Consider the following 25,176-nt stretch of genomic DNA (forward strand, 5'->3'; position numbering starts at 1 on the left):
AGGCTAAAGAAAGAATGAATAAGCATCTGCTCAACTAGCTACTCAGGTTGCTGTCAAAGATTGTGCCCAACTAGGCTAATCAAATAACTGTTCCCAACAAGGATCCTCAAGTTGCTGTAAGTATTGCTGTCCAACTAGGCTACTCATTCATACAATCAATATTTACAAACAACAACAGTTGGCCAGGCTGTGTTAGAGTGGATTGGGAATTAGAATTCAGGGCATCTTCTCCTCCCCATAGAGGTCTCGCTAAGGTTTTTGGGGTGGGAATCTTTTGGCAAGGAACAAAGTGCACTTATTTGGAAAACAGGTCTGTATCCACCCAGGTGACAGTGTTTCCATTGCTTTCTGGTAATTCCACTATAAAATCCATGGATATTTCTTTCCAGAGGACTGTGGGATTCACCACTGGTTGTAACAGTCTGGGCAATTTCTGTTGCAATCTCTTAGCAGCTGCACAAGTTGGGCAGCTGGCCACACTTTTAAGGCTTGCACATTTTTGTGGTCCGTCCAGACCTAAAAGGGGATTTTATTCCCTTCAAGGAAATGGCGCCACATAAGTAACGACCATCTCACAGCGTATGCCTCTTTTTCCCACATGTCCCAGTGCTGTTCTGTTTCGGTCAGTTTCCTGGATGTATACGCGCATGGTTGCAATACCCCTTCGTCATTTTCTTGTAATAGTACAGCCCCCACTGCCACATCGCTTGTGTCTTCCTGTATTACAAAAGATTTATCCATGTCTGGGTGCCTCATTACGGGTTTGGCAGAAAAAAGTCTTTTTAGCCACTTGAACGCCACTTGGCATTCCATTATCCATTTTAGCGGCTGGCTGGGTTTCATTGAGGATTTTCCCTTCGTTTTTAGTAAGTTCGTGAGGAGCAGGGCTATTTGGGTGAACGAAGGGATGGACTGGCGTAAAAGTTTGCGAAACCCAAGAAACTTTGCAAATGCTTCCTTGTGCGAGATGGTGCCCATTCTAGTACTGTGCTGACCTTCTTGGGGGCCCTTTCGATGCCCTGTGGGGATATGCGATAACCCAGGTAGTCTATTTTTTCCTGATGGAATTCGCACTTTGATAATTTGGCATATAGGTGGGCAGTTTGTAGTTTCTTTAAAACCATTCTGACTAGATTGACATGCTCCTCTTTGGATTCGGTGAAGATAAGGATATCATCTATATAAACTAGGACCCCCTTAAATAGGTACTCCTTTAGTACCTCATTGATTAATTGCATAAATACTGCAGGGACCTATTGTAGTGCAAACGGCAAAACTTTGAATTGGTAACATCCCATTGGACAATTAAATGCGGTTTTCCATTCATCCCCTCCCTTAATCCTAATGCGGTAATATGCTTCCCTTAGGTCTAGTTTAGTGAAAATTCTTCCTTTTGATAGGTATGATAACATGTCCTTCATGAGGGATAGGGACTATAGGTTACTTTTACTGATTGTATTAAGGGTGCAGTAATCCATGCACAAGTGCAAAGTGCCATCCATCTTCTCTCTAAAGAGAACCAGGGTGGCTCCCTTAGGCTTGGCAGATTCGATAAACTCCCTTGTTAGGTTTTTATTTATGAATCTTTCCATTTCTTCCTTCTCTTTAGGGCTCATAGAGTAAAGTCTGGGCTTCGGGTGTTTTGCCCCAGGCTTGAATTCTATGGTACAATCCGTGGGTTGGTGAGGGGGAAGCTCATCCACCCTCTCCTCACTGAAAACTTCAGCAAGGTCTCGGTATTCCTCCAGTATTTCAGGTAGCCCCTTTTCCTCTTCCAATGATGCTTTCTCCACTCCTGGGTTTGGTTTAAACCTCCTTGGGGGTTTAATTTGCACAATCCCCCTTTGGGAAATTGAATTTTGCCATCATCCAATTTATCCAGGGGTTCCATTTCTTTAGCCAGTCCAGCCCTAGAATCACTGGGAATTCCATGCCTGAAGTCACTACAAACATTATGTCTTCCTCGTGGTTCCCTGGGGATAGGTGGACTGGTAAAGTGGCTAGGATAGCAGGCACCCCCCCCCCTGCAATGGATCCATCTAACTGGCCAAATGAGATTGGTTTTTTCAATGTGCTTACCGGGATACCAAGGTTCCCCTCTAGGGTCAAGCTAATGAGGCAGCGGGTGCAGTCAGAGTCTATTAAGGCTTTCATTTTGACAGCTTCAGGGATGGAGAGGGCTAATATCTTGAGGATGGGTGCAATGGGTCCACTCACCAGGTGTTTGCCCTCCAAGCTGTCATCCAAGATGTCCACCGCCTCTGCGGTGTAGGCCAGAGTTCCCTCCCCATGTTTGGCAGGGGGTGGGAACTCCACAGCCTCTGTTGCCCTCATGGTGGGTTCTCTTGGCTTGGCTGGGGATTTTCCTGATTTCCTGGCCAGTGATTGGTCTGGGTTACGCTGAGGGGCTTTCGAGCAGCATTCTACAGCACAATGCCCCTCTCTCCTGTATTTGAAACAGCCCGTTGACTTCTTGGCCATAGCCGGTGGTTTCGCTGGCTTGCATGTCGGCTCAGGAGGTGAGCAGCTCCTTGGTTTTCCTCAGTGGTGCTTCTTCAGTAGGTCGATCTCTGTTGTCTCCACCAGGACATACCATTCATCAAATTGGCATGGGTCCCCTCAAGACAGGCAAATGTGATACAGGTCGTAGTTTAGGCCATCTTTGAAATGGCTAAGGAGGATGTCTTCTGGTCAGTTCAGCTTGTTGGCGATGGCCCAGAATTATTGTGAATATTTGGCTACCGGGTGTCTGCCCTGCCTCACCATTTTGATTCTCTAGTGGGCCTTTTAATCAGCCAGGGGGTCATTGAATCACCTTCTAAGAGAGGATATGAAGTGGTTGAAGTCATTGAGCTCTGGGGCATTGGAATCATGCAGGTTCACCATCCAGTCTGCGGTAGCCCCATCCAGAGCAGATTGCACGATACGGATACGGGTTTTGTTGCTGGGGATGTCCCATCCACTGGTGTTGTCTCCCATTCTGATCGCCATCTGTGAGTTGGCAGGGAGTGGGGGTTGCTGAAATGGTAGCTGCTGTCTCTGCAGACATCCCCAGGGCTACAATTTCCAATTCCCCCTCTCTCTGGTTGTAGCCCAAGATGTTGGTGCAGCCCCAGGATTCAGGATGCTCCTCCACGAGGGAGCTGAGGGTTCTTTTCATCAGGTCAATAGCTTTCTTTAGGATCCAGTTCAAGTGCTGTGTGCGACCTTCTTCCTCTTCGCTAAGGTGCAGGGATTTCTCCATCTCTTGCCTCCATCTGGGTTGGTGGCTGCCCTACCTCAGGGTAACTTTCCCCGATACTTTTCCCATTCATCTTTCTTGCCAATACCCACTGATCACCAAGGTTTGTGGTCATACGTTTCCACCACTTCTGCTTTTGAGGAGTATGACGTCTCGGTCCCTGCCAGAGGGAGAGCTCCACTTTCATGGTGGGCTCTTCATTCCCTGCCTCATCATCCGACATTGTAGTTTTTGCAAAGTCCCCCAGTAAGAGTCTTCCTCCAGGTTGACTATTACTGCAGATCCTGTCTAATGTAAGGACCCACTTCAATCCCACATCTTAAGAAAGCAGAACTCTTGGAGATGGTTTCCTCTAATAGGAACTTTTATTAAAAGTCATTGATAGCAGGCATAATAGACATGATCTGAGGGATCAATACTTTAAAGTGTTCCCAAGCAAACCTCACCCCACCATTCATCCAGACGGCTCAGACCGGCCAATCCCCAGGTGTTAAATCCACCGTGGGAAAGGAGAGTTAACATCGCTCTGGCTCCAGTCATAGCACGATGTTCAGGCAGCTCTTTGGACCTCCTTTTGAGACTGGAGAAATAAGCCAGGCTCTGTAGGTTGTATTTCTTCCCCCCCCCTTTTCCTGGCTGACAGGTTAGGGAGAAGAAAGTTCAAAGAGAGATGCATTGTAAGAAGCAAATTGTTACATTGTGGGCAGCGGACATGGAGGCAATAACAAAATAAAAGGTTACATTTAACGAATGGAGAAAGCAAAAGCAATAACCCCGCAGAGATATCCCCCCCCCTTGGGAGTATGGCAGAATCCAGGAAAAAGTGAGATTTGTTTTTAGATCAGAGGAGATAGATAGAAATGAAATAGAAATGGGTTCTGACAGTGACATCAAATTTAAAAACTGGGCCATGGCTTTATTTAGCCCAAGAAGCTCACATTTTGCAACGGAATCGCACAAGGCACATTTTGTAGCATTCATGTCATCATCAACTTTTTTGGTACAAACAAAGCATGTGTAGGAGTTATTATTTCCATCAATGGCCACTTGGGATGATGGGGAAGTACTGAACAAACTGTTTCGCATACAGTCTTCTTTGTACTCAACTATCGGGGCGGTGGCCACCTCTGGTTACTGTTCAGGCTACTGAATTTGTCCTGTACTGCCCAAGGACTCCTCCTGTCTCACAATTTGGGGGGGGGGGAGAATGATGGCAGTGATGGATGTATTCAGTTCATTTCTGTCATCTGCCAGTGTCCCAACCCAGAAGCTTCTCCCCAGTCTTTCCTTCCTGTTGTCTCACTTCATCTGACAATGCTTTGGGCCCTGTGCAAAAGGGAGCAGAGCCTTTGCTCTAAAGAGAGCCATTTGCGCACTTCCCTCTCCGAACCAGGCAGATTTTCTAATGCTCACAAAATGGCACGCATTTCAAACAGGCATATCAGTTGGCATTGTGATACTGGCAGAGCTCTGGGGTGGCAACTTCAGTTGCTGATTGAGCGCAGGCCATGGAAAGTGGGGAGAACCAGAGCAGTGTGGGCAACAGGGGAGGAAAGGACTTCTCTCTCTCCACCCTGTTTGTTTCACAACTCTCCAAAGCAAAGATAAACTAATCGCCTATCTATTTAGTCTTACTTACTTCAGGATTTTCGAGCAACATGTCAACATGGTTCAATGGGATAATATATCTCACAAGGTTTGTTCCCCAGGGCAGCCAAGAAGACCTGGGCTACAGATGGGCTGGATGGCTAGTTAGCTGGCTGAGCTGATTAGCCCAACAAGTTACAAACCTCACAATCTGTCACTCCCTGTCTTTTGCAAGTTTCCCATGGAGTTTCACTTGATGGGGGTTCAACTAATGTCTTCTTTGCACATATAGGTGATATACGATAGATGAATAAAAAATGCACATGTTACAGCATACCAATAATTACAAACATACAGATGAATACACAGTTTTGTTTTCAATCAGCCCCTGTTCCATTTAGTTAATATAACATCAGTCCTTGTATAAATTCAATCAATTCTATTGTGGTTGAGTGATGACAATCTGGTAACTGATATGCAGGTTGGTCTTGTCAGCATGTCTGGGTACTATCCGGGCTACTGAATTTGTCCTGAACTGCCAAGGCCGCCTCCTGTCTCAAGATTCATGAGGGAGAGAATGATGGCGGTAGTGGGTGTGTTCAGTTCATTTCCATCTCCAGCCAGAGACCCAACCCAACAGCCTCTCCAGCAGCCGTCAGTCAATAGATGACCTAGGTCCACAATTGCTGTCCCATCAATAGCCCTGAATCCAGACTGAAAGGCCATCCTGTTTTATCCAGGATCCTCTCTGAAACTGCCAAGCAAGCATCTTTTTTAACACCTTCATTAAAAGGGAAGATAGCAAATTTGATGAAAATTGTACATAAAAGTGGGATCAAAGGATGGGTTTTGATGGAGGGGTGGACCACGATCTCCTTAAAAGGCCTCAGGACTCTCTCCTCCTGCAGCGAGGAATTTATGAATGCCTGGTCCCACCTGACTTTCACCAGCAAGAAGGACATGAGTCTAATTGACAGTTGATTGCACTTGTTCAAGTCAAGCAGGATCAAATTGTCCCCAGATAACCAAGCAAGATCTTTCTTCAGGCATCTCACATGGACTTGCACAACTTTAAAAGCTATTCATAAGGAAAAGTGCTCAGAAGGACAGAATATCCCTAAAATATAAAATAAATAATAAAAAATAAATTGTACTTATCCCTAAGAAGGCAATTCTATAAATACCAAATATAGTGGATTCAAAATGTAAATTCCAGGCCCCTAAATTTGGTTCAGTTAGACTCAAAGATGTGTCAATATTCAGGTAAGATTTTAAAATACATAGAGCTCAGCTGTAATTACATTGATTCAGAATAGGGGTGTCAAAGTGGCGGCCTGCGGGCCAGATGTGTCATGCGCAGACCATGTCCACCCCGGATCTGCAAAGGCAAAAAACGTCACAATACATCACAATACATCACGTGACACAATCGAGTTTGACATCCATGATTCAGAAGATTTTAAAAGTCAACATACATTTTAAACCAAGGATTTTTTTCTTTTGGGATTACTGACAAACAGATTGAAAGATGTTATCAAATTCTATTTTTATAAATAATAAGACTGGCATGAGTTATTTTTTTAATAAAGTTAAAATATTTCAGCTGTAACCATTTATAATATTACTTGGGCATAAGAACGGCAATATATTGCCTTATTTAATAATTATATTATATTGAAATATAATAGCTATATAGCTGATATTTGCATAAATAAGTATATCCAAGCTATAATCTAGACAAACAGTTGCAGTTACTAGTATATCAGTGCATTTAGTATTAATTGAAGATTCTGAATGTTCTTCAAACAAAGAAATGCTCTAAGGCCAATTATGTTTTTTGGGAATTAATCTCATGATTCTATTACAAATTATATTCATGTTTCATTATAGAATATAATGTCTAATTATTGCTCCATTAAGGCCTGGATATATAACAAATTTGTCAGCATCCTTACCAACCCCTGGTTCCTACAGAAGACAAGTGGTCGACATCAAGGTGGCTAGAAAACAGAATGGTCTGATCAGCGTTTATTCACAGTAAAACAAAGTCAGCACTGGGAGTGATTTTTTCCTAGCACCTTAGATGCAGTCCATTCCCTCAGCTCCACTCCCCATTCAGCTAGCCAGCATCCGGTGAGTAACTTGAAAAGCAGCAACGCAGACACCCTGGCTCTCCTCTCCAGTCTGCTGTTCAGTCCTTGCTGCTGGGTGTCCTTCCTGTGCCACTCAGCTGTTTGTCAGCGGCGCAGCTCTTCAGCGGTTTTGCAGTGCAGGTAGGACCATTCCCAGCTTCTCCCTGGGTATCGTCCCTGCCACCAGCCTCCACCGGGGGTTCCTGTACCAAACAGCTGTCTGGCGGCTGACCGAGGATCCTCCTAAGCATTCGGCATTCGATGTTGTCACTGTCAGCTGTTCAGCAACATTGCTAGCTTCCCTGGGTATCATCATCTCCCTCCCCTCTCCCGTTAATGTCAAGCCCATGGGGCTTGACAGGTAGCCTCCTCTACCAGGGCTCCACCTGAAAGACAAGGAGAAACATGTGATCATTCACCCTCTGTGGTGGACGGTTCTGCTGACCCCCCCCCCCCAGCTTACTGGGACACTGCCGGTGGAACTTGCTCAACAATTGGGGGGCTGGATGTCTTCTCCCCCCACCCAGGATGCCCTCTGTAACAGGGTATCCCTTCCACCATACCAGGTACTGTAGCTGACCCTGTCGGACTCAGGAGTCCAGGACTTCTTTGATCTCATAACAATCTACCCTTTTCATGGACCTGAAGGAGGTTTCCTCCACCAGTTTCAGTAGGCTACAATGGAAGACCAGGTTATCTTCCCCAGGAACTGGGGTAGCTGTAGTCATATGGGTACTGGGTTGATAACCTACGTGATCCAGAATGGCCTAGTAGGGCACCCGCAGGCATAAGTGCTTAATCAATAAGTACACCATGTCTCCCACCTGAAAGGGCATTTGGGGTTTCCTTTGCTTGTCTGCCTGCACCTTTGTGACCTCCTTTGCTCTTATTAAAGCTTTCTTTACATTTCCCCAACCCCCCCCCCCAATGTGAGCTATCCAATTGTGGGGTTGACAGGGAGAGGGGTCCCACTGAGAACATTGGAGGATCAGGACAAAGTCTAGGGGGCAAAACCAGTACTGCTGTGCACCACGTTATTGTAAGCTACTTCTGCGAATGGTAGTAGTTCCACCCAGTCCTTCTGTTGGTAGGAGTTGTAGGACTGCAGATATCATTCCACTATTGTATTGGCCCATTCTGCTGCCCTGTTAGTGCTGGGATGATAAGCCGAGCTGAGGCCTTGGGATGATCCGATGGAACGGTCGAACTCACACCAAAAGCAGGCCACAAACTGCACCCCCCGATCTGAGATGATCCATTGGGGCACTCCGTGCAGGCAGTAGACCTGTGTGATGAATAGTTTGGCCAGCTTACAAGCGACTGGCAACCCCTTGCACAGACCAAAATGGGCTTGCTTGGAAAAAAGGTCGATTATCATCCAGATCACTGTATAACCATGGTTCTCTGGCAGCTCCACGATGAAGTCCATCATTATATGCTCCCATGGCCGGGTCATGTCCACTACCTTTTGCAGCATCCCTGGCAGTCTCCTGGTATGGGGCTTTGTGGTGGCACACACACAGGGCAGCCCCGTACATAGGTCTCTATGTTTGCCTTCAACCTCAGCCACCAGAATCTCACCCAGATGCAGAGTTTAAAGAAACTCGAAGTGCCCTGCCTGCTTCCCATCATGGCACCTTTGTAACACCCTCGGTCTTATCTCCAGTGGGACATATAGCTTGTCACCCTTCCAAGCCAGCCCATCCCTCTTAGTCAGCAGGCTTAGTCCAGCAGCCAGGGATCATCCTGGGTTGCTTTATGCAGCTCCTAGACCAGGCTGATTACTGGCTTGCGTGCAACCACCTGTGCTGCTGCTTCCCTGAAGGGAGGCATAATGGTTGTACCACTTCCTCCTGCTTGCTATTGTATTGGGGCATTCGTGACAGCGTGTCTGCCAAAATGTTCTTACCCCATGGCACATATTTCAACTGAAAATGAAAATGTTGAAAGTATTGCCCCCATTGTATGTGTTTTGGGGACAGGCACCATGGTGTCTGCAAAGCCTCAAGATTTTTATAGTCCATGCAAACCTCGAACAGTTCTTTCACTCCCTCCAGGAAATGTCGCCAAGTTGACAATGCCCACCGTACTGCAAACTTCTCCCATATTGCCCATGCTCGTTCTATGTCTGTCAGCTTATGGGAAGTGTAGGCACAGGGCTGTAATGAGTCAATTCCTTTGGAACAAAATCGTGCCCATTACGACATCACTGGCATTGGCTTGTATGACAAACGGCAGGTCAGGTTTCAGATGTAGTAAAACTGGCTCCCTTGTGAAAAGGGCCTTCAGGTCCTCAAATGCCTTCTGACAGGCCAGAGTCCATGCTAGTTGTTGATTGGGGCATGGCTTGACTGCTGTCTGTTGGGTGCGGAGCAGGTCCATAAGGGGTAGGGCCACGGTAGCAAACGAGGGGATGAACTGCCAGTAGAAACTGGCAAATCCCAGGAAACTCTGCAGCTGACAGCAAGGTCCATGGTGCCTGCCACTCTAGCATGACCCTGACTTAGCAGGGTCCATCTCCACCCCTTCCCCTGATATCCGGTACCCTAGATAGTCCAACCGGGTTTGGTGGAACTCACACTTGGATAGTTTCACATACAGGTGTACCCTCAGTAGCTTTTCTAGCACCTGTCTTACCAGTCGGACGTGTTCTGTCATATTGGAGGTGTAGATCAATATATCATCCAAATACACGAGCACCCGATAGTAAAGGTGTTCATGCAATACCTCATTGATTAGCTGCATGAACACCGCAGGGGCTCCCTGCAGGCCGAATGGCACCACCTGGAACTGGTAGCTCCCTAGTGTGCAGTTGAATGCCGTCTTCCACTTGTCCCCCCTATTGTATGCTTCCCGGAGGTCGAGTTTGGTGAACACACTATCCTTCACCAAATGGATCAATAGGTCCTTCATTAGCAATACATGTTCTCAACACAAACCCCGTTGATACTGCAGAAGACCACACATGAGTGCAGGGATCCGTGAAGAGTAGCAGAGCTGCAATCTGTGACTGTGCCAGCTGAATGAATCCCCTTGCCAGGTTTTTGTCAATATACTGACATAGCTTCTCTATCTCTTTGAATGTCATCGCATACATCCGGGGTTTTGGTAGCTTGGCACCTGGCAAGATGTCAATGACACAGTCGGTTGGCCGATGAGACAGCACATCACAATCACATTTGCTGAACACCTTGGCGAGGTCAGCATACACTGCTGGGAAGGGGGCTTCCCCCCTCTCATGTCCCTGCCCCACTGCTACTTTCCTGTGCCTCTCTCCAACTTTTCTTGTGTGTTTGTGAGCAGGCTGTTTTGGGTCAACACCAATCCATAACTTTTGGATCCCCTTTCCCACCAAATCATAAGACCCCACTTGTCCAGCCACACTAGCCCCAAGATAATGGCCTCTGTCATGGAGGGGACCACCATGAACCGGAGGACCTCCCAATGGGCCTCCATCTCTAGCCGAACTGGCTCCGTTATGAGGGTAGCCAGAGCCCTCCCCGAAGAAAGCCATCCACCTGTTCAAACCATTTGCCTTGCTTTGATCCCCACCTCAGCCACTACAACCTTGCTGATCAGGCAACGGGCGCAGCCGGAATCAATTAGGGCCCTGTACTCCCCACAGTGGCCTATTTGTGGTCCTATCAAAATGATGGGGATAAAGAAAGGTCATCCAGGTTCACTTATTATCGGATCCTCCACTGCCTCATCCTCACTGTCATAGGCTATCAGGTGGTATCTTGTAGTGGCTGTTGCCTCCTCCAGGACTCCCCTCAAGGGGTGGGGCTCTCCGCCTGGTGCACCGCCCTTGACTTCTCTGGGATCTTCTTTGCTGTGGCTCCAGCTCTTCCAGGGGTCCCTTGCTTTCCCCCTGGAATGGGAACTGGACATTCTGCCACCCAATGTCCCAGTTGGTTGAAGCAGAAGCATCTAAATGATGGCCGAGGAGTACCCACAGAGGAACCTGGACCAGGTCCCTGGGCCCCCTGCCCTTCATCCCTTGGACTCTGTGGCCTTGCATGGTGCTGAGGGGCCATCACCCTTTTGTCGGAATTCCTGTAGGCCTGCATCCAGATCCACCACCACATGAAGCCAGTCTTGTAACTGACTTGATACACTCCAGTAGACACATGTCTGGTGCAGGTCCCAGTCCAGACCTGCCCAGAATTAGGGAACCAGTAGGCATTCTGGCCAGGACTACAGCCTGCCAGCCACCATCAGAACTCACGTACATAGTCCCCTGTGCACCAGCCTCATTGCTTCAGTGCCAGCAACTTCCTCTCTGCCCATTTGATCCATGATACATCCTCAAAACAGGACTGCAGAGCCTCCAGAAACAGGCTGGCATCAGCTAATTCCCTAGCATGGTCGCTGTATAAATCCGCCTCCCATTCCGCTGCTTCGTCATGCAGCCCCACATTACTGCCACCACCATCACCCATTGGTCCAAATGGCTAATGACCTGGCTTAGGAACATTGCTAAATGATCTGGGTTCCCATTGAATGTCGCTGTCAACGCTGCTAACATTGGATCTTTTTGCTTTGGCAACATATGAAGATGTAGACTTTTTCTTTCTTATGCTTTACTCTTAGAATTAGATGATGCTAGGGGAGGAGGCAGAATGTGGTGGGAGAATAAAAGATGATAAGAATTGGCAGGTAGCAGAACAGGAGGGAAAGCTTGCATTTCAAACTAATTGGACAATATGATTTATGACTGTTAATTGAAGGAGGAAATTGTACTTTGATACTAGGTGCTCAAGGGAGGAGAATCCAGTTTTTGGCTTCAACTATGTTAATGCTGAAGCTGTGCTATTCCCATAAAGATTCTTTAAGGTAAACAATGCCTCGAAGTTCTTTGAAGAGCTTCATCTGTTGGAACCATGATAGTCACCTTCAACGGTGGAGGACCCCAGGCCATCCCTGGACCCACAACCCCAAAGGCCATCCCGGGTCTTGTAAAGTCTTGACCGCAGGGGGAGAGGACTGTTCCCCGATCCCTACTCCCTGCCAGGCTGCTGCTCCAGCCACTGGAGCTGGATGCCTGCGGGGAACTCTACTTGGAGCCATCAGCGACCTGCCTTCCCACACAGCCTGCAGTTGTCCTATTGGAACAGGCAGGAACATGTCCTGATCAGGGCCTTCCACCTGTGGGGTGTCATGGGTGTGGCCGGCACCTAACTTCTGCTTTGGGCTGGACAAACCAAACCTGGTCGGTCCCAACTAGGGCGGCTGGGTCCATTTTGTGGCTATGCAACTGTCTCGGGTCCCACCTCCCACCTTGGCCAGGAGAAAGGATCCTGGAACCCAGCATCTCCGAACCTCTCCCTCAGGATGTCCATTGTGTGTCGCCCTGGTGCCATGGAATAACTCCAATTCCCATCATAATCATTCATGAGATGCCTCTTTCTCCACTCCATCATGGGGTGGCCTGAAGCACCTGGTGTTTGTGCTTGGTCAGCTGCCAAGCTGGTGACAGCTGAACTATGCCACCACTTTCCTGAGGCTCCTGCATCCTGCATCACCCCCGGCTCCATCTGTGTGTTGCTCACCGGAGCTGCAGGCAGGGCCTCATACACTTTGGGCCGCACCACTGGCTGGGCATCTTCACTTTCCACATCCAGAATTGGTACTGCCACCTCAGCTGGCTCTCCCCCAACTAGCTTACCCACAGTTGCCATCTCCTGTGTACTCTCAGCCATCTCCTGAACAGAGCACAGGGAGATGGGTGGGGGAAAAAATAGCACTGACTTTCTATCAGCATCCTTACCAACCCCTGGTTCCCACAGAAGACAAGTGGTCAATGTCAAGGTGGCTAGAAAACGGAATGGCCTGACCATTGTTTGTTCACAGCAAAACAAAGTCAGTGCTGGGAGTGATCTTCTCCCAGCGCCTTACATGCAGTCTGTCCCCTCAGCTTCATTCCCCATCCAGCTAGCCAGCATCCAGTGAGTAACTTGAAAAGCAGCAATGCAGACCCCCTGGCTCTCCTCTCCGGTCTGTTGTTCAGTCCTTGCTGCTGGGTGTCGTTCCTGCCCCATTCAGCTGTTTGTCAGCGGCGCAGCTGCTCAGCTGTTCAGTGGTTTTGCAGCGCAGGTAGGACCATTCCCAGCTTCTCCCCGGGTGTCATCCCTGCCACCAGCCTCCACCAGGGGTTCCTGTGCCGAACAGCTGTCTAGGAGCTGATGGAGGGTTCTCCCAAGCATTCGGTGTTTGGCGTTGTCACCATCAGCTGTTTGACGGCATTGCTGGCTTCCCCAGGTATTGTCACCTCCCTCCCCCTCCCATTGTCAAGACCATGGGGCTTGACAAAATTAATAAAAATAATAACAATTACTAGCAACAGACCTTTGAATGTTTAGCTTTCTAGTTAATGGTTCGATCATTCATCTCGTAATCTAGATCACAAGTTTTTACAAGATTAAAATAGAAAATTAAGATGGTGCTCAGCTCTTGAGCAAAAAAATAGGATATAGATCATGCATATATTAATAAACAAAATAAAAAACCAAGCCAATACAAAAGAATTAACCTCCAAGTTATCATTCATAATATCACTCTATTAATCATAAATAGGTTGTTATATGGGCATGATGATTAATAACAATAATTCAATATATGCTTGAGCAAAGTATTCTGACAGAATGAAATATTATTTATTCTTACCTACTTACTTCCAAGAGCTTGGATGAGAAGTAGAATGCCTTCAAAAAAAAACTGAAGTCCAGTTGCCTCATGAAAAAAGCACCTTTGGGACTACCTCCTCTAATGTATCTACAGTTATATCTAAGATATTATATACTCAGTTTTACAATCTACTTTGATATCTAAAATCTGCAAAAGTCAATGGGCAATGAATTCTACAATTTTTTACTTTTAAAAACATTCAGTATCCTGTACTTGTTATCTCTTAATGTATTTTTATAGTAGTTTTTTCATGTCCAAATTAAAATAGACTAGGCAATACTTGGCTTAACATATTACCTGTGAAAGGGATATAATTGTCTGGTGGGCCAACACTTAGGTATGGGCCAGCAGAGTGCTACAGCTGTCAAAAAAGCCAATGCAGGACAGTGTCAAGTAATAGTACCGCTCTATACTGCACTAGTGTGGTCACCCTTGGGATACTGCATCCGCCACAATACAAAAAGGTGTGAGGCCTTAGAAAGAGAGAGAGAGAGAGAGAGAGAGAGAGAGAGAGAGAGAGAGAGAGAGAGAGAGAGAGTGTATACACTCAACTTCCCAAAATTTAGTTTAGCCCCTAAGCCTACCTAAGTAGAAGTTCCTAATAATATTATAACTAATCTAAAAAAAAACCTAGACAAAAGAGATTATAGAGAAATACAGAGAAGAGTTTGAAGAAGGAATGAAGCAGGTAGCAAAACATGAACTATAATGTTATAGTATGTCTTGTGGTCTCTTCTAAACTGGCAAATCTAATGGGCTGACATCAATCTTGAAAACCTGACAAGTTTTCCATCCCTTCTATTTGTACCAAAGAGAGTTAAAGCAGAGCCAGCTTAAGTTTCTTTCTTCAGTGTTCTTCCTTTCCTGGACAGAATTCATGCACTGCTTCTCCAGATCATTTCTGTCTAGGACCACCTGCACAGACCAAGACTTCAGGCTAGATTGACAAGTTTAAAAAAAAAAAAGTCCTAAGAGAAAGCAATAGCAAACTAGTACTATGTCGTACTAAGAAGAATACATGGATTACGTAATTAGATTTCATTTTGTTTTACTTAGCTTTTTTTAATTCCCTACATTATAACAGGCAATATAATATTTATAGCACAAAGGCATTTTACAACTGCCAGGAATCTGTTGGCCCCATGCCTGATTTTAACGATTTATTGTATCAAAGGAAAAAACATTGAGATAGCTAATAATGGAAGTCAAAATAGTTTTTTAAATGCATGTAGAGGCAGGTCTAGGTGTCTTCCTTTTAATCTGTACAGTTGATAAGAGATTTGACATTTAGCTCTGCTGGGAAAAGGCTAATTAACACATAAACTAGCAGATAAACTATTTTAATACAACTATTTATAATGTATAAATATTTTATCCTTTTTGTATATTTTGCTTTCCAGTTTAATTATTGCTGGGTGCTTCTCTCTAGATTGCACTTATCCGGAATCACTAAGCTAGAGAGACATCTGTACACAGCTGACCAATTTGGCTTTTTTTTATTGCACCTTTGGAAGAATAGTTGTATCTGGTTCTTCCAGAGACACCACAAGGAGATATATTCATGTATTATATTTCTACATTAAAATATAAAGGAATAGACATACAAAAAGCAAAGAGAAAAAAGACAAATGTTTTGTCAGAAAGATCATAATATCTTAGAATATATCCTCAAAGGTTTTCTTGGAATCCTTTCTGTATCTTTTTCAAGTTTTCTAAGCAGAATTGGTTGTACATTTGGTTGTGAATTTAAGACTCAGTTATGAGCGCCCTCTGCAGATTATAATCCACACAGCAAGTCCAGATATTTAAGGTGTGTCAAAGAGCAGCAATGCTTAGTAGATGGAAGCATAAAAAGCAGATGTTAAGCATTTATCCAAAGTTCTTATTTAATTTGTTCAGAGGCTTTGGATATCACTTCAGTATCCAACTAACACAGATGGATGCTCCCTTACATGGCTACCAGACATTGTAGTTTAGCAAAATGCCATACACCCTCATTAGGCCTCTGTATTTGAAATGGTTAGCTTTACCAATACTGTGATAGAAAAAGCAATGTATAGCATTCTTATTGGTGTGATCCATAATATAAAGTAGGAAGATTTTGACCAGTCATTAGACTTTAGATTTTTTTATTATAGAAGCCTGGCACTCTAACAAATTAGCCATCAATAGACACATAGACATTAGTATCTATAGACTATGCAAAAGGGACTATCATCCAGTCCAAAAAGGAACAAAAAGACCCAAGCAATCAGCACCCAGAACAGCATAGATTAACTCCAAGTTTCACATCAGACCAAAAATCAAGTAAACAACACCCCAATGAAAAAACCTGCCAAAGAAGCCAAACAGCCCAACCAAAGAACTTTAGACCATCCCCACTCACACTGACAGGGCAAGTCACTAGAGATCAGAACAGAACGGAACAGAATGGAACAGAACAGAACAAAAGGAAGGGATTTGGAGGTCTTTTAGTCCAACCCCTCAGTATAAACTAAGAGCAAACCCCATGCCTTACTAGCACTGATGACATGATATTATCCAGTTTGGGTAATGAAATGTCTGCAAGAAAACAAGCAAGCTCAGAGAGCACCAAAGACCCCCCATTAATAATATTTTTGCTTAAAATATAATAGATCCATTGTAAATGTATTAATTTCCAATAAATCTAATTCCTTTTTTCTGGCCTAAGAACTTTAATTTGTTTCTTCTGCCTCTAAATAAAGACAGAAATTACTATACCCAAAGCAATCTTATTTGCATTTACATATGTTGTTGGTATGCAGCCAAAAATTATTTAATACCGTAATTATAAGCCAAGCTCATTAACAGTCCAACCCATTTTAGAAATTTCTAAATGAAGAAGTCCATTGGCTCCTTCGGATTCCTTTGGAGTGGTCAAGTGAGAAAGACTGAAGGAGTATGTTGGTGGATGGGCAAATCATAGATGGGGCCATGACAGCTATTCACGTACCCATATTTATTCAGCTATTCATTTTTACCCATATTTTACCCCTATTCAAATCCCTTACATAAAGATCCACAGAGCTAAAGTTGAAACTATCTTTTTGCAGAATCCAGATCAGGATAATTGGATACTGGGTAAAGAGGTCTTAAGCAAAGACTTTTCCCAGCCATTTTGACTCAGTTGGCTGTTTTCATACAAAGCTTTTAAAAAAGAAAAGTTCTTCTTTTCAAACTTTCAAATAACTATGCCAAGCTTCATACTCTTTCCTCTCTATAGGTGAGATAATTGAGTTTCCTTTAATTATGTTGTCAGCCTAGTACATATCAAGGGCCAAGATGCCTTCTGATGACAATGGATATTTTCCTTAAAGTTGCTCATTTCATTCCCTGCCATGGCTCCCCTCTGTTTATTCAGAAAGTTTGCCAAAAGCATAGGTTGCCAATCATTCCATTTCCGACAGGCACACAATTAGCTGAACATGTTGGGAAAGGTTCTTTTTCAGTTATTGTTTGTTTACCTCCATATAAAAGAAATGCCACCTCAGAATACAACCTTCCTTGCTATGTAAACTACCAGCAAGATAACAGACAGATCTTTCACTTAGGACTGAGTTTACATATAACAATTAGCTTGTGCTTCTATTCAAGCACTGCCATTTCATGCCAATAATGGCTAGTATCTGTGCTTTCTGCCAAATGATTCACAACCCTCCCTGTTCAAAGTTATCTTATTTTCTTCAGGAACAGCAAAATGCACTAAATGTCCTCAAGGCACAAATGGAACACAGCTCTATTTGGACACAGTTAGAGGAAAGCCATCTTTCACCTTCAGTATAAAATATAAAATGCAATTTTATGTCTGTATCCTAACTAACACAAGACAGAGAAGGTCAGCATATTTCCAAACACAGCAGACAGCCAAGTTCCCCATTTCGCAGCAAAAAAAAAAAAAAAAGTATTCTTCCTCAAAACTTAAATGTGCTGAGGCCTACTTTGCAGTATAATACAAGGCTTCATTTAAAGAGAGCCTTTCCAACAAACAAAGGTAATACTTGACTTACGACTACATTTGAGTTCAACATTTCTGTGACTAATCAAGATAGTTGTTAAGTTAGTTTTACCCCATTTTACAATTTTTTTAGTTATTCAATGACTCATTGCAATTGTTAAGTCAGTAACATGGTCATTAAGTGAGTCTGGCTCCCCCACTGACTTTGCTGATCACCTCGCAAGAGGTGACCACATGACTCTGGGACACTGCAACCATCATAAATATGAACCAATTGCCAAGCATTCAAATTTTGATCATGTGACCATGGGGGGGGGATGCTGCAACAGTCGTTAAGTCCCTTTTTTCAGTGCAGTTGTAATGTTTGTAAGTTGAGGACTACTTGTAAATATAAAGCCTAATTTCAGCTTACTGGACAACAATATTGCCAACTATATTGGCAAGGTTGACAAACTCCAATTTCTTTTCATTAAAACAAGGTCATATATCAGGATCCTTGTAGCAGGCCTTCCCTATAGCAGCACCTCTATCTGGAATAGGCCTCCCCCCCCCCAGATCGGGATGCTGATGTTTTGAAGGGTCTTGAAGACCTGATTCATTGCCAGGCTTTGGTAAGGATGACTGATGCTCCCTATTCAAGTTAAGCGGGTTTGTTTCTTTTCATTCCCATCTGGTTTTCTCTCTTTTGATTTTTGTCATTCTTCTCCTCTTCCCTCTACATTTTTATCCATCATTGTAATTTTTTTTTCTTGGTTTAACATTTTTTTTATCTCTAAATGTTCAGGATTGTTGGGATCAGGCAATGTATACACTTAATTAATAATAATTAAATTAATTATTGTAATAATAACAATTAATACCTGGAGACAGCAGAATAGAAGAGACAGAACTAGAGACAATAATAAAATACAAAGACCCACAAATAGAAATAGTATGACTGTCGCAAAAGAAAGCAAGGGCACAGAAGTACCAATAGTAATAGGTGCAATAAACAACTGGAACACCACTTGATCATCATTGGCATTGACTAAATTACCTTCATGTCAATAATTATTTAATAATCAAAGCAACAATTAAAGTCTTCTCACCTGAAAAAAATTCATAGAATTATCAAGTTGAACAAGGACACTTAGGCCACTATTGAGTCTAAACACTGCTGCCAAGTACAGGAATCCCACACAAATAGCCATCTAACCCTCTCATAAACATATCTAATAAAGGAGAGATTGACTCCTTCTTTGAGCAACTGATTCCACTGTAGCTAGGAAGATCATTTCTCTAACATTTAAAAATAATCTAAGTTCCTGTAACCTATATCTATTATTCCACATCTTGTATTCTGTAACAAGAACAAACAGGCCTTGGATTTCTTGCATGACTTTCTGATGGCATATGTTGTTTATGTAGCCATGTTTAAAGTAGGAAGTTGAGCCATAAAGCAAAGTAGTGTCTGTATTTTTATCAAAGCAGCCAGGACATCTTCCAGTTCTAATTATTAGAATAAGGAAATGTTACCAAAATATAGAATGACATTCCCTCAAAATGACTGATAAAGAAGACACCTGTGCTTTATAATAGAAAGGGTTTTTTTTCCCATTGATGTTTTCATGAGAGAACTCATTGTTAAGTTTGGGATCAAATCCAGAAGTGAGTGTATGAGAGGTTCTGATTACATGATGGCAGAAACCACAGACCAAAAGGCTGGATGCTTTTCCTTTGTTATACCACAGGGTGGGAATGCCTCATGATTCTCTTGCATCACTTCCCCCCCCCTTGTTTTCTTAAAAAAAAAAAAAAAAGCTTATTAAACTTGTTTCTTGTTCAAACAGCAGGCTGCACAAAAAGTGGAGTTAGGTCTTTATTAGAACTCTGATTCCTTGCAGAGAGATCTTGAAAGTAAACTGTGGGTTGCATGGAACACAGTAGTCTTGAGTTGTTTACCTCTTTAGTCTTGGGAGCTTTACACAGGGCCTCCATGTGAATCTTTAACTAAATTTTCCATAATGCATCCAATATATCCTCAGTGTGAGAAATCTGAAATAGGGACATGTCAGCCCTAACTATCTGCCACAAAAGATCCAAGTAGTGTTATATTTTATAAGAAAGCCAGGCTATTTGAAGGACCACTTCTCCCCTATTATATCTACTTGGCTCACCAGGATAGGAAGGCAGTGCATGATTAGGGAAGTACATCTGGTGGCACCACAAGAAAGAGACTTCCTCATTCCCCCTAAAATATGGTTGACCACCTCCTTTTTGCCTTCCCAAAAGATCCAAAAAACATAGCTTTGTCAGTAATTCTAGGAACCACAAATGAAGATGGAGCTGATCGATTGATTTGATTATGTTGTTGCCATGTTGAATGGAGTGTGGGGTTTTTAAGGGTTTTTTATTACATGATGAATTTTTCAATGTAAGATGTGAGTTGGGAAGCTATAAAAATTTGTGTAATGAATACATAAATAAATATTGCTGTTAAGCTCTCTTGGAATATATATTTGGTGCTCTAAAAGCTGTCCACGGGTATCTGGCCTCAATGATTAGCTATTCAGTAGCCTTGCTTTTATCTTTTTTTCTAGAAGGAATAAATAACAAATACTGGCATATATTCTAATATTTAAATAACTTTCATTGACCATGTTTTGCTGTTTTAATAATCAATTACATAGGAACCTGTTTCAGAAAGGACAAAAAACAGAACTTCTTATCTATAAGTTCATGACACAGAGGCATAAGTTTGATTTGCAACTGCTAGAAGCCCAGTTTTATTGAAACCCCATTTTCAGCGGAACATCCAAGAGCAACACCACAGAAATTAAGAAATGCACATGTTAATGGTCATATCTAAGCTTGAGAGGTGGGCAAATCTGCTAGTTAAGACAACCCACTGATGGATATTTGCCATGAACAGCGTTCAATAACTAGAGGGAAGATTCCTCTTTTGCTAACTGATACGAACCAGTGTGCAGTATAGAATAGAGTTGCGAAGCCTTTCTTAGTTGAAGATCTTATTGTTCATTCATCTGCTGTATCCTAGAGATGAGTAGAAATGAAAACATCTCAAATTAATAAATATGGCCTGCCCTCTTAACATGGAAGATGTTGAGAAAGTAATTAAGAAATCCTTCCTGAATTATGAAACAAAAGATGTCAGGGGATACAAGCTAGATGACTGATTTATTAATCTGATTGGTTTTCACTTTGGAAGTATAAATGCACCTTAAAATAAGGAACTGGAATGAGTATATGCACATTGCTAAGTCTGTTACATGTTCACTCAGAACAAATTCAGATACAGTTGGGACAGAACAATCTTAATAAATCTCAGTAAGTGAGTAACAGAGCCACAATGGTTAATCTATGGCTGCATGGTCCAGGGACTTAAAGGACCAGGTCTGGATATCAATCTAAAAACATTAATGAAATAAAAATGATTGTAGAATCTGTAGAGACAATACAAGAATTGGACAGGCCAAAGCTAAGCTAAAATAGCTTTTATTTCCTTTCCAAGAAAGGTTCATTTTTCAATTTTGCATATATATATATGTATGTTTTCTGAGGTTTTTGCAGGTGTTTGTATATAGGTCTTTGGTTATTCGGGTTTTCTCCTGCGTAAAATTGGAAGTGTCTTGGCGATGTTTCGACGAAGTCCCATTCGTCATCTTCAGGCTGGTGTTTTCAGCTTCGTGCTTTGAGGAGCAATGTGTGGTCTTAGCTGTTTCTTCCTTTTAACTGCCAATGGGGGTATGAACTGATTGGGTGGAAGCTTGGCTGTGTTCTGATTGGGTGGAGGTGTGTTCTGATTGGTTAGGGTCTCTCTCTATATATATATATGTGTGTGTGTGTGTGTGTGTGTGTGTGTGTGTAGAAGCACAAAGCTGAAAACACCAACCTGAAGATGACAAATGAGACTTCATCGAAACGTTGCCAAGACACTTCCAATTTGACGCGGGAGAAAACCTGAATAACCAAAGACCTACATACAAACACCCGCGAAAACCTCAGAATATATATATATACACACACACATATATTTGTTTGCTTTAAGGATTAGTTTCCATCTTTAATATAGGGACACTGTGATTTCCCCCTTACCTTTCAGGTCCGAAGAGGAGGCCTGGCCAGGACTAGAGCTACTGTAAGAATGAGAGAGGACTCTAACTCCTCCTGAATGTTTGCAAAGTCCACCTCCAGAAGGGCTGCTGCTCGGACTACTGTTGGAAAAAAAGAAGAGGGAAATACCCTTGAATGAGATCAAAAAAAGTATTAAATATATATTAATAGCATTAAATGAAATTAGTTGTGCTGTTTCAATGGTATATGATTGCAGGGCATGAGAAGAATGAGAACAGAGGATTCCCTGGGTGAATTTATATGAGCAGAAGAAGAGATCTACTAAATTAGCCCAAAAGTTTATCTAATCCAGCATCCTTTCTCCCAGGATGGCCAGACTGCACCTATGTCAACCCTATGCTTCTACAAATTCCCAATGAATACAGAACTCAAACATATTCTGAAGTAGATAATGCGTACATCTGACAGTTCCATTTTCATTCATTGTTAGTTATCATACAGTAGCACTGTAATGTAAAGACAATATACCCTGTGCATTTTTAGGTATCCTCTTGTGTGTTATGCATATGTAGAGGCAGATGCTGAAGGCCAGAGGCTGGAAGGGCAAATTAATCTAATAAACTAGTATCATCATCTTCTTGAGAAACTGATAGGGTTTGCCAGAAAATTGAGTCTTTTGTATTTGATAATTAACCTACAGTATTGATTTTCAAAACTTTTGAACAGTTTGAGAATTTAAATTTACTAAAATTAAAAGAAAACATCTCGTTTGAGTCATCCATATATTAACCCTTTAAAAATGTGACCATGAGCAGATGTATGCGTCAACAGATTAGTTGCTAATCTTCAACAGATCTAGCCTTGCAGGCAGCAAATGGCTCCTCTGTCCACAGAAAGTCCATGATAAGTAAAGGCAGGAAATAGGTCTAATACATAAGGAATAAAATCTCACATACACCTCTGTGGAAGTAAAATAAAAATAAATTTAAATAAATTGCAGTTACACCCCACGCTCACTACTGAAGGTAGCTGCTTTCCTTGGTGTAATGGCACACCTAACCCTGCCTCAGAAGAGTTATGGGGCTAGTAGGAAAGAAGAAATAGTAGAAAATCTAAAATGTTTAAGTTTGCCATGATCTACCTACCTAATGTCTTGCTGCCCTTCCTCTAAAAGGGAGCGGTAGGTCTGGATCTCCTGTTCCAAGCGACACTTGACATCTAGAAGTTCTCTGTATTCTCGATTCTGACACTCCATCTCTGCCCTCAACTCTGCTAGCTGCTGTTCCACAAGGGAGATCTGGTTCTGTATTTCAGCCAGGTGGGTATTGTAGCGGCATTCAGTCTCGCCCAAGGAGTCTTGGAGTGATTCCCTCTTAAGAAGTTAAAAAATGAAAGTTACCAATAGAAAATCAAGGCTAAAAAAATTTCAAGAATGTATCCTACAGGTTACATTTTTCCAAAGAAAAGGATAATCTCTGGTACTTCACAAATAATGCTTTGATTTTTGTATATATAAAGACATGAAATGCCCTTTACAGAAGTCATTGGCAATTACATATATACAAATGCTATGATGAATAACTTCCAGCGTAGCAAGAAATATTTTCCTTCCCCATTCCATCAGTTACTTCTAATATTCTTTTTGTTGCAGGTTCCCCCCAATTCTCTTTCTTTGCTTCTATTTACCCTGTACTTATTGCCTTTAACCAACCCTTTGGTTTAGTCCTGGCCCAGGAATAGTCATCATCTTGTAAAATCGTCTCATGAGTTGACTGTCCCTACAAATCTGCATGTTTACCTAAAATAGTAGTCTTCTAGAGTTGCAATCTTTGATACCGTAGAGAAAGTATTAAAAAAAATCTCTCTTTTCTATCAGTATGAATCTTATACTTGCTATGACGAATAAGTAGTTCATGGAAGAGGCAAATCAGAAATTAAAGTCTATTGTTTAAATAAGAGAGATGCTTACCAAGCAAAGCTGAGCCTGCAAATCTATTTCTAAGGTTTGCAGTTGACGTTTCAGGTCAACAACTTGATTGTTGCAATCCTCAACTTCTTTGCTACTGATGCAGACCTCCTGATTCACTTCTTCCATCTGAAAAGGCATTAAAAATAAGATGGGAAATTAAGAAACAGTTTCTTTCCTGAGGAAACTACTGACATCAAGATGAGTTTGAACCTTGGAAACATTAAAATATTGGTAAGGGGAAATATTTTTAAGAAAGAGAATAAGGGCATGCTTTAAGTGTTGTCTTATTTTTAAAGTATGCTGAGGAATAATACATTTTAATTATTAAAATAGGCTTACTTATATTCATAGTAAGGACAATAGCATGATATGAGATTGATAGTGTTGGTGATGATACCTCATCTTTATTTTGTACAACTCATGGCAGCATTATGTATGCTGCCTTTACCTATTTCCCCAACCACAACAATCACATGACATGAATTGAGAGCTAAGAAATTATAATTGGCTCAAATCACCCAAAAAACGTTCGTGCCTAAGGAAAGACTGCAACGTATGGACTTTCCGTTTTGAGTCCAGCACCTTAACCACTGTGCCAAGCCGGCAAGTAGAAAATTAAATGGACGATTTTCATGTTTCTTTTGGGTCATTAGAGTTAGCAGCTCACATGAATAAATGCATTTACTTATATTCATGATTTCACCACTAATTACATAAGGAATATTCTGAAGATCTTTCTTTACATGGCCAGCCCTCCTTTACCATGATCATCATGTATTACATTTTTGTTTCATTTCCAGCTTGGATTTGACCTTTCTAAACATAAAAGGCACCACCAAAGGTAGGCATGGTATTCTGGTCTGGCTTTTCCCATTCTAGATGAATGACCATATATGAGGATAGATCCTTTTACTCTCTGGTAGGCCTAACACAAACCTGGAATTTTCTGAAAGTAATTGAAAATATGCCACAAACACTATTCCCAAAACACACTCAAAATGTTGATTCTGCTCCTCCTGATGGGCTCGCCATCCCCTCTGCAGTCTTTGAAAGCCAAAAATGTTTTTATAAGTATAATGAAGTTCAGTCATTAATCAAAACAGTTGTGGACTTCTAAATGGGAGAGTTGTGACAGACCAAAATAGTGCAGCATCCCAGGATGAGTGAAATAGGATTATCTTGCTTATTCTCTCTCATCGCCTCTATAAACATTTCACAATATAAACAGGGGGAAGAGCTGAGAAACTGTTACTCTAAAGGACCAGATTTCAGCTCAGAACTGCCCCTTAATAACAGGGAAAGCATATATCCTACTTATAAATATGCTGTAGGAAAAGGTGTTCAATTCAAATCTAGAAGGAGAGCAAATAGTCTTGAAGTTGCAAAGTCATGAACATAGTTTACTTGGTCCAGTCTTTTCCTAATGGATATGTGGCATTACTTCAATGCACATTTATTACACTGAAAATAGAATATATAAATGTTATGAAAATCAGTCTTCCTCCTTAAG

At 42.5% G+C, this 25,176-nt stretch overlaps 1 protein-coding gene and 1 long non-coding RNA gene across 2 annotated transcripts in view; one reads left to right on the plus strand and one right to left on the minus strand.

The window, feature by feature from the left end:
- LOC120312804 lies at window positions 1–21,919 on the plus strand. The gene is made up of 2 exons (XR_005557970.1): window positions 1–116; window positions 21,726–21,919. It is a non-coding gene; the product is annotated as an uncharacterized LOC120312804 (long non-coding RNA).
- The window catches only part of LOC120312802 (keratin, type I cytoskeletal 19-like), a 7,773-nt gene continuing 3,027 nt past the window's right edge, over window positions 20,431–25,176 (minus strand). The window contains exons 5-8 of the mRNA XM_039354001.1: window positions 23,667–23,792; window positions 22,843–23,069; window positions 21,719–21,837; window positions 20,431–20,656 (exon numbers count right to left, since the gene is read on the minus strand). Of these exons, the coding sequence (XP_039209935.1) occupies window positions 20,643–20,656; window positions 21,719–21,837; window positions 22,843–23,069; window positions 23,667–23,792 (486 nt within the window). The 3' untranslated portion in view covers window positions 20,431–20,642. The remainder of the gene's footprint in view (window positions 20,657–21,718; window positions 21,838–22,842; window positions 23,070–23,666; window positions 23,793–25,176) is intronic.

Source organism: Crotalus tigris, unplaced genomic scaffold (assembly GCF_016545835.1).
Source record: "Crotalus tigris isolate CLP2741 ecotype Arizona unplaced genomic scaffold, ASM1654583v1 scf7180000018544.1747854, whole genome shotgun sequence".
In the NCBI taxonomy this organism is placed as follows: Eukaryota; Metazoa; Chordata; class Lepidosauria; order Squamata; family Viperidae; genus Crotalus; species Crotalus tigris.